The sequence below is a fragment of the Pteropus alecto genome, unplaced genomic scaffold, assembly GCF_000325575.1.
Source record: "Pteropus alecto unplaced genomic scaffold, ASM32557v1 scaffold11, whole genome shotgun sequence".
NCBI classification, from domain to species: domain Eukaryota; kingdom Metazoa; phylum Chordata; class Mammalia; order Chiroptera; family Pteropodidae; genus Pteropus; species Pteropus alecto.
In genome coordinates, this window is record NW_006431956.1 from 15627321 (window position 1) to 15638114 (window position 10794).

Here is a 10794-nt window from a genome sequence, read left to right on the forward strand (position 1 = left end):
AGCTCTGCCTTAAAATACCCAACCTCTCCCCTCAATTCCTTACCCCATCACTAACGTACAAGCAATTGTCATTTTTTACCTGGACTACAACAATACCGTCCCTGGCTGGTTAATTCTATTCTTGCCTTCCCTTCAGTATGTTTTCCACTGAGTAGTGTGAATGATTCTTTTAAAAAGTAAATCAAGTTACTCTAAAGATAACCACATTACACTTAGAATAAAATCTAACTTTTTTCAAGGCCTTCAAGGCCTACAAGGCCCAATCCCTGAGCCGTGGACTGGTACCACCGGACCGTGGCCTGTTAGGAACAGGGTTGCAGAGCAGGAGGTAAACAGTGGGCTAGCAAGCAAAGCTTCATCTGTGTTGGCAGCCGCATCAGGCCTCGGTTCCACCTCAGATCATCAGGCATTAGAATCTCATTGGAACACCAGTCCCCGGTGCCAAAAAGATATGCTGCTCTACATAATACAGCAAGACAAGAAAGACAAGAGCTTACTATATAAGGCCTCTTAGACCTCATTGTGAGATTGTATATTTATGGGAATTCACTGAATGATTTTTAAACAGGAAAGTATCAAGATGAGATTTCTATTTTGGAAGGACCACTTGAGCCACAATGTGGATAATGGGGATGTGATCAGAGGGGGATATGCGGTGATACGGATGAGGAAGCTATAGCAGTTCTCTAAGCTTCACACTGGAGTGGTACAGTGGAGATGAAACAGACAAATTTAAGAGATATTTAAGAAGAATCAACAGGACCTGTTACAGCTGAATTAGTGGTGTTGCAGGATGGGAAATAATGGAGTCAAGAATGATGCCCAAGTTTCTATTAAGTGAGTATGCGGACAGCAGTATAAGAGATTGGGGAAAGGTTATGAGGTCATTTTCTGGCATCCTAAGTCTGAGGTACCTGTGATTCAAACAAGCTGAACCATCAAGTAGACAATTAGATATAGAGCTAAACATTAGTGGAAGAAAGACCATTCAGATAGGAATAAATAAAACAGCCTGAGGTGGTATGTATAGAAAGGAGCTTATACAAAGCCACTTTAACACTTAAAAGTAAAGGAGAATAAGAGACACAAGCTAGAGGACTGATTAGCTTTTCGAGGGGAAAAACAAAAACAAAAACAAGGAATGGTGTGAAATGATGCTAACACAAGCAAGTTGAGAACTAAATATTCAGTAAATCCTGCAGGTTATTGAGCGTAGTAATGTTAGTGGAGCATTGGAGAGAACAAATAAAACAGATTAAATGTCAGTGGAGCACTGTAGATGACAAACAGAATGGGTTAAAGAGCAAGTGCAATGTGAGGAATGGAGGAAAGTGTAGACAATAGTTTTAATAAAATTAAGCAATACAGGAGAAAGAGGTCAGTTACCATAAAGTCAAAGGGGAATTTTGTAATATGGGAGAAATCTGATATTTTATAATTCTGACTGCACAGATTCAGTAAAAAAAGGAATAAAGATATAAGAAGTGTAAGGTTTCTGAAAAAGAAAAGAGAAGATGGGACCCAGAGCAAAGATAAGTACCGGCCTTAGCTAGGAAGAACATCTATGCTCCTTTATAACAAGAAGGAAGTAAATAAGTCAACGAGGACACCAGTAGGCTTGGAGATGTAGTGGTAAGAAATTATATGTCTTATATAATGAGGTATATTTTCTCTATAAAATAAAAGATGAGAAAGGAAAGAGATTTTAAAGGAAAGAGAAAATTTAAAACAGCTTATGGTGAGCGGAATAAAACTAATGTGGAAAATATAGTAGGATTGCTAGGCTATGGTGAGGGCCCTGTGTAAGTGGTAACCATGATTTTAAAATGGCACTCATGAACACTTTCCACTACACTGCCTTCTTAAAATAAGATTGTGTTATTATAAGTCTTAGGTTGCCAGTATTTGAACTAAGAATAAGAAGTATCTTTTCCCATAGGATGCATTATATACATTTTGGTATTTAAGTGGAGGGTATTTTAACTCCCCGTGGCCCATACAGAAAGGGTTCTCAAGAAGTACCACACTTGCCTTGAAAAAATAAAATTTACCAAATGCAATTTTATCACAGCATGTAGAAATTACTAACAGGAATTAAATATAAAGCATTCGAGAAATGGTGATTTAAAGGTAAACTGAAGTTTTTCAACAAACTTTTTCATTAACATAGTATTTTTATTCCCCTTAAGTTTCAAAGAAATAATAAAATTTTGCTCCAGTTAAAAGCAGCTGACAATATTCAACTACACATCTTGCATACTATGCTTCCTTTAAGCTCTGAACATAATTCACTTTTGATTTAATTAGATAATCTCATAAAACTGTTAGAATTTTTTTGTTTTTAAAATATACGATGACTGAAATACTTTCTGCCTTACTAAAAACAATATGAGTTTATCAACTGCACAGTGTAAAGTTTAAATAAATTCTTTAAAGGCTATACATAGGAGTGACAGTACAAGGAACTTGTACTGTCTAAGCCATATATATTTCTAAAAAGTTTTAAATTTGTGCAATTACCATATTTAATATTACTTTGGTAATCAGGGGGAAAATTAAACTTATCTATAAAGTGAAAAATAAACTCCAAGCCTTTATTTCTACCAAGTCACACTGAAATTGAGTTTGTGCCCTTGTCTGGAATTCCCTCAATACACCGCAGTACAGTGGTAGAAATTCAAAATTATCTAAGTACAAACTTAAGCAGTTATATATTTCACAACAAAATACCACTATGAACCACTCTTAGGTGTATATGTGCAAAAGAAGTGAAAATAGGCACTCGAACACCATACATGAATGTTCACAGCAGTACTATTCACAATAGCCAAAAAGATAGAAACAACCCACATGTCCTTCAGTAGATGAATGGATCAACAAAATGTGGCACACAGTCGAGTGTGCTTAATAGAAGTAAAAAAAGCCAAACACGAAGGCCACATATTGTGTTATTCCATTTACAAGAATTATACAGAATAGGTAAATTCATAGAAGCGGAAAGCAAATTGGTGCTGGTTGGGTAGGGATGAGAACAAACTGACTGCTTAATGAGTACGGGGTTTTCTTTGAGAAGTGATAAAAATGTTTTGGAATTAGATCAAGGCGGTGGTCACTCAACACTGGGAATGTACTAACTACCATGGAAGTATAAACTCTGAAATCGGTGGTTTTATATTATAAGAATTATAACTCAAAAAAAATCCCATTATGAAGCAAATAATATAGCTATATTCTAATCAACCTGTGGCTGGAATCACTAACAATTTTAGCTGTACATTAAAAATATATTAACCATTTTAAAGCTCTATACTCTTTTTTGTCATAAATAAATAATAAGATTCATTACCTTTTTCCCCACATACAGAAGTTATGCAATGGATTTAATAAGCCTTCATCTTTTAGAGATACACACTAAAATATTTCTGGATGAAATGATATTTCAAAGATAGGCCTTACAATAATGGCAGGGAGATATGACAGTAATACAGATGAAGGGGGACAGGCCATGAGTGACAACTGCTAAAGCTGAGTGATGAACTCACAGGGGTTCATTCCACTATTCTTTCCATTTCTGAATATATTTGAAATTGTCCATGATGAGTTTTTAATTACTATGCCAATAATTACTAAAATAAGACTTAAAATTAGTTTCCTTATACTTTAAGCTACACTTGAGATGGTCCTACCAGTTATTCTTTAGTTAACATAAATCACAATTCCACAAACATTTGCTGAACTTGCTAAGCACAGATGGATATCAAAACTACAATCTACTTGATAACAAATACACTTCAGCTTCCTTAGGATGTTTTGTGATTTTCTTTACAAACATTAGTTCGCTAACAACTATTTTTGAGAAAATTTCATTTTGTAAATGGAGAAAGTTTAGTAGACTCAAGGTTAATTGCAGTTATTTGGGTTGACATAGAATGGTAATACTAAAAAAATTCAAGTATCATTTCTAAGGAATTAATGTTATTGATAAAATAATCAGGTCGGTTATTTCCTTTAAAAACAAAAGTCCAATAATTGCCATTTTCCAAATGTCTCAAATGCTATACTTCTTTTTAAAAATCCCTTACATTTTTGCAGTCTTATTAAATATTAAAGACTAAAAAGTTTGTATATCTGGGTTTTGATTATTTCTTTTGAAATCAAACATCAATAAAAATTATAATCAACACAAAAAGACAAGAAAAATACACAGCTCCCCTCTAATTCAACTTTCTAAATGCCCCCAAATTAGCATTTAATTGTTATTTTTACCTTACTTTTCATACCAACGCTTTTCATGGAATCACATCACAATAATCTCCTAATGTTTGATTCAACCTCTTCTCCCAATACATGCACTCCTCCTTTCTGGCTAATATATTCTTGTCTGTTAATCTGCAAATATCTAATTCCTATGACATAATTTCACCCAAGATAAATAAGGTTATTCTAAAGAGCCACAGGTTGCTTCCCCGATTGCCCAAATACTTCTTTTCCACTACAAGGAGTATTAGCATTCTTCAGCTATCAGAATCAACTGTAGAAAACAGAAGCACATAGGAGAAATTATTCTAAGGGATTATTTCAACAATTTTCTTTAAAAACCCTCTCCAAAAGACATAAACATCTAAAACTGAGGATCTAAGCACACCAGGACTAAATCAAAGTACCTACCACATGTAAAGCTCTTATTAATATTAAAGTAAAAAAAAAAAGGAGTATACTAGTTTTAATATAAACATTCGAATGACATACAGTTCTAAAAATATTCAGTATTATTGAGAGTATTATTAGTAAGAACTGATATAATATTCCATCCTTATGGACTTTCATAAGACTAAATATGCAATGTCAGAATCTGCCTGCCTGAAGCAGCATTAACAAGCATGTGTGATATGGCTGGTATGGGTCAATCTAACAACTACCTGAGGATCTACCATAAAATTATCTAAAACCTTGTTTTGTTTTGTTTTTTATTCAAATATAATTGGCACGCTATGTCTCAGATATACAATGTAATAATTTGATATTCGTATATGTTGCAAAATGATCACATTAAGTCTAGTTATCATCCATCTTCACACATAATTACAATTTTTTTCTTGTGGTGATAACTTTTAATATCTACTCTCTTAACAATCTTCAAATATACAATATAGTATTAGTAACTACAGTCACCATGTGGAACATTACTGTTTAATTCATTTAGATTTCTCTTCTGTATCTCTAATTTTACTAGCCACTGTTTTACTCAAACTTCAAAGTGCAACTGTAAGAAGTCTACCATTTCCAATCTGTCCTAATCTCCTCAATCATTCTGCCTACCTTTATCTGCATCTAGTTTGTGTGGAAATCAAAATACTTCAAAAACATTTTGTGTTAACTTCTACTCATTCTTTTACAAATTTTATCATAATTGCAAAGATGAATCAGAGTAGAAAAACAGGACACAAGTCATAAAAAGGAAAGAGAACTACTGAGCTTAGTGAAAAACTAGCCTAAGATTCCTATAATTCAACACTCCAAATGCCAAAACTACCATCCTTTAGTGAGCCAAGGAGGTCCCCAAATTAGAAACATACCTGTTCTTCTTATATATGCAACTTGAAACTCAGAAGAAACATAGTAAAATAGCTGTCAGGTTCCCAGACATGCTCAACAAGAGTTTACGACATTTCTGAACTAGTCTGAGTTCTAGACTCATTCAAGTCTGGAGACAGTGTGATATGGAAAGAGCATAGCCTGTGGAACCTGTCAGTTAAGCAGAAATCCTGACTGCCAATTCCTAACTATACAATCAAACAAAATTCATTTAACTTTTCTGAGTCCTAACTTCCTCATCTGTAAGGGAATACTGCCTATGGAGAATTTTTCTAAGGATTAAAGATAATGCAAATCAACCAGCAGACTGTGACTGAGTAGGTACTCAAAACAGAAGCAATTCTGTGCATTACCCTCTTCCCTTCTCTATTACCCTTTGTACCATCTTTTTTTAATCCCCTAGGCTGCAGTAAGCGCCCTACCTAGTATTCACTAAAAGGAACTTAAAATATGGAATCAGAAAATATGAATTTGATTCCAGGAACTATCTCCTACGATACGGAACTTTAGGCTAGGTATTTAATATCTCTGAACTATAAATTGCTCATCTGTTAAAAACAAAAAGGAGAAAATAAAACATGCAAGTATTGCAATAACTAAATGACTCTGTTTATAAAGTGGCGTAAACTATACAGTACTAGAAATGTTAACTTTTACACATTCCAAAGTGCTCCTGCTCAAAAATTTTGTGCCCTCCAAGATTAAATGTGCATAATGAGCAAATGAGCATAAGCTAACATCACAGGAGGAAGAAAGCAAGCTAACCTAAGTACTGATAAGATTCCCTTCATAGTCCCAGACTTTAGAATATACTTGTTAACCCAAATGAAGCTTACTGGGGGAATTCCAGGCAGAAAATTAAATTAAAAAGTTTAGCTGTATGGAAGACTTTTCTGTCCTTACCCAACCTAGGAATTTTCATACCTTTCTTAAGCAGTTTCTATTCCTTTTAACTTAGCTCATTTCCTATTCCCCAAATTCTCATGATAAAGGCAGTTTGGACCCTAAAATAGAGCAAAGAGAAGTGGCCAGGTGAATAAGTGTGCTCGAGTTGAGTGACTGTCCTTGACATAATCTACCAGAAAAATTCAAACTGGTCATATGAACCAAAAGATGGAAAATGGCAAAGACTTTTCTCTATGTCTGTATACATGTCTACATAAAAAACACTTTCTACTTTGAATATTATCTCCCCATAACAATTTCGAAAACCCTGTCCTTTTTTACTCTTTAGAGAAGTTTTGTTATTAACAATACATTTAATAATTAAAGTCAATGGGACCCAAAAAGCTAATGAAAAGTACTTGAGGACTAGACTGAACTAGAGCCAAAAGGACTTGTCAACTAAACACAGTCTAACTGGACTGTACTTTCAAACTGTAAGAAAACAAGAAATGAAAATCACTTGAGCAGTAACTTAACTCACATTGGGTATAAAAAAATTCTCAAAACACAAGTAACCACATACTTTCCCTGACAAGAGGTACATTTATGTAGGGTGTTGATTATAACCCAATCAGGTTTGTGGAAGGGGTACAGAAAGATCTCAAAAGAACTCCATATGGGTATTTCTAGTACTATTTGTTCCCTAATTACAGTACCAAAGTTAGCAGCACAACATATCACAAAGTAAGCTACCACATCAACTTCCACAAAATCTTTATCATCTTCTAAACCTGTCTGAGCCTGACCCTGTGGCCTGCATCATGTAGCCCAAAGTTTAAAGGCTGCTAAAATAAACATCTTTTATTCCCCAGTAAGATCAGAATACCTCACTGGCGTCAAGTTTAGGACCACCAAAAAAAACAACTTTGGGCCACTGACAGTGGCTCTTGGCACGACGGTAGTAACATGTTTAAAAGAGACTACCTGAGAAATGGCATGACTTATCTTAACTAGAGATATTACCGATAAGTTTAAAAGTGCTTTAAAGTTACATGATCCTGGCAGGAGGGGAAAAGGAAAGGGGTCAGAGAGGAAAAAAAAAAATGCCTTACCTCAGACGACTACTTGAAATCAAGAAATAGTCACCAGACAGGTTAAAACATGTTTGCATTTGCCAACACTTAGCAGTTACTACACCATATATTTGTCAGGTTTCCCAACATGAAAAACAGAAAGAAGCCACCCTTTGTTAAGTACTTATCTGCTGACTTCTACAAAGACATGACTTCTGGAATGGGGGCAATTTAACTTCCTGTGCTCTCCCTTTGACTTTCAAAATCCTTAAAACCTTCAGCAAATGGAGAGTCAGCTCAATTTTAAGACTTTTCATGTTAAGTTGAATAAAAGTTGTACATATTAGTATCAATAAACTATAAGGTCACTTTTCTATTTGAAAACTATAGCCACATTTCTACTGGGTCTTAGGATATTTTTTTAAAAGCTAAATATAAAGTTTGCAAAAACAAGAAATACAGTAGATGTGGCAGGCATTCAACAAGTTTATCAGAAGAATTCCTAAAGTAAAAGCTTGAAAAAAATTTATGAGATAAACTCCTACTAGTGCTACCGAAGATACAATGTTACTAATATGGAAATTGAGAAATATTCAAAATATTCAGAAAACAGTATCTCCTTCTAAAAATAAGGAGGAAAAGCACTGGCCAACACAGACACTATTGGTTCTTAAGAAAATGATAATCACATGGGAGGCATTTCTATAAATACTTTAGCTCTGAATTGCAATAACCCTAACCTTTCAAAGCATGTTTTGGTCGCGCCTTACCAATAACAAGAGAATTTTTGGTGCCATTGTATTGACACAAAAGATTGCTACTTTATTTGCTTCTAATGCAAAATGCTGGTTTATGCAGTTAAAGATCTACAAACCAAATTATCACACTATAATTCACTTTCAATCATTAAAAACAAACAAACAAACATCTGTCACAGCTAAGGCCCCAAGAATTTGCTAATACATTTACAATAACGTATTTTACGTTTTGGTTCTAAGACTTAATATAAACATGTTCGGTAATCGATTTGGATTTAGTCTATACATTTACTCAGGTTGGAAAGGGAGAAACCTTCGGAAAATAAGCAACGGGCGATTACACCGTTCCATTTTAAGTTACTCATGAAGCCAACAGTTCAAGAACTTTGGGGGAAGAGAGTATTTAAGACATTTTTTCCAAGTAGTTAAGAATAATTTGTGTTTTATAATAACGACACCCCTAACAACCTCTAGACATACACTATGGTGGGGCGGAAGTGAAAATGATGAGAGGGAAAAAACCCGACTTGAAAACGGACAGGCAGGCAGATTTACAAACCTTCAATTAAAGAATTTTGAGATTAACTTCTCTTAGACGCCCTCCCTCACTCCCCCACCCGCTTCCTTCTCTCCTCCGGGAGGTCTGTGTAATGTGACTCATGACAAATTTTTTTAAAATAAATAAATAAAAGACACACCCTCCGGGTTGGAACTGACATAATCGCCCCCACCCCACCCTCCCCCGACACACACACCCCGCTTTTCCTCTGCCTTCTGCTGCTCCTCCCTGCGCCTCGTCCCTGCCCTTTCCTCTCCCCTCTCTCTACGTCCTAGACCCCTCTCCGAGCCGGGACGCAGCGGTGCGGCAGCTGGGTCCCCGGACGGAAGCCCGGCGTACGGCAGGCTGCGGGGGGCAGCGCGACTCGGGGGACCGAGCCCGCAGGGAGGCGGATGGCAGCGGGGCGCCGGGCCGCGGCGGGTTCCCAGCTCCCTCGCCCATTTTCTCTCTCTCCTTCTATGGGTTTCAACCACCACGGCCACTTCCTGTACCGCAGCCCGACTCTCTGAGCCCAGCCACTTGCTCTGTCCCCCTCTGAGGCTTGGGGTTGGGGCTGAACCGGCGCTGAGGCTGGGGCTGTTCCTCACCCCGCCCAGGAGGCTGGTCACTCCGGCGGCCGGCGGCGGGTCGTCGGCCCGGCCAGCCAGCGCCCGCCCGCGCTCCTCACCTGTATGTAGTTGTTTTCACAGTAGTCCGCCACCCGCGTCAGGTTCTGGTAACTCTCTATCAGCGCCCTCTTGCCAGACGGGATCTCCTCCTCTAGTAACATTTGCAGCTCTGCCATTTTCCACCCCTCCGCATCGCTTCCTCTCGCGTTAAAGAGACAGAGGCAGAGGGGTCCGCGGAGGTTCCGAGCACCTCACAGCCCGGATACAAACCGCCTACCCGCCCTCCCGCCTGGTATTGTGGGACGGCACCGCCCCTTCTTCCTCCTCGCTGTCTCCGCCCGCTTCCACCTACTTCGCGCAGCCGCCTCTACCTCGTTCTCTCGCGAGTCTTCACGCCTTTCCCTTCCCATCCCCCACCACGGGCTTTCCCCGCCCCCCGCATGGTCTTCTGGAAATTGTAGTTTCTCACAGGCCGGGCTTTCCATTGAAAGCTCATACGTCCAGGGCGGGGGCGGGAGGAGCGTAATTAAGGAAAGTCGACCTTCGGTGGTGGTTTAAGTCCGGAGTTTTCTAATGTCTCTGGGAGATGGCGAATTCCCGAGAATAAAACCGTGTGAAACTTGGCAGAACTTTGAACTTATCTCACACCGTACTCCAAAATTTACTTAGGGTATATCATAGGTTCAAATAAAAAAGGTAAAGCAATAAAGTTTCTGCAAGAAAACAGTAATTTCACAAGCTTGGGGTAGGCAAAAAATTCTTAGTAAGTTCTAACAAAAAAATTGAAAATTGCTTTTTAGTAAAATGAAAAAAAAAACATGTTTCTTATAGCTGCTGTTACAAATTTAGTGACAAGATAAAACTAATTTATTATCTTACATATTTAAAGATCAGAAGTCTCAGTTGGCTAAAATTAAAGTTGTCAATAGGGCTTTGTTCCTTCCGGAGATTAGAGCATCGTTTCCTTGCCTTTTTCAGCTTCTGGAGACCACATGCAATCCTTGGTTTATAGCCCCTTCTATCTTTAAGACAGCCTCAGAGCACATTCAAATCTCTGACTATGCTGCTGTCCTCACATCTCCTCTATGACTCTGACCAAGCACCCCTCACCATGAGGACTCTGTATCTACTTAGATTTCACAGGGATAATGCAGGATAATCTCCCCATCTCAAGATCCTTAACTTGATTACATCTGCAAAGTCTCTTTTGCCATGTAAGGAAATATATACTCACAGTTTCTGGGGATTATGATGTGGACGTGGGAGGGGGAGGGCATTACCAGTCTACCATCATTAAAATACTCTGCTCATGAAAA

The 10794-nt window shown here is 37.7% G+C and overlaps 1 protein-coding gene across 9 annotated transcripts in view; it reads right to left on the minus strand.

Moving 5' to 3' along the window:
* The window catches only part of ABI1 (abl interactor 1), an 88431-nt gene extending 78633 nt beyond the window's left edge, over positions 1 to 9798 (minus strand). For 4 of the 9 annotated variants that reach the window (XM_006907026.3, XM_006907025.3, XM_006907023.3 and 1 more), the window contains exon 1: positions 9538 to 9794. In XM_006907026.3, coding sequence (XP_006907088.1) covers positions 9538 to 9654 — 117 coding nt within the window. In that variant the 5' untranslated portion in view covers positions 9655 to 9794. Of the gene's footprint in view, positions 1 to 9537 lie in introns of all 9 variants that reach the window. The other 5 variants (XM_006907027.3, XM_006907024.3, XM_006907022.3 and 2 more) reach the window with 3 other exon arrangements.
* Positions 9799 to 10794: the final 996 nt, after the last annotated feature.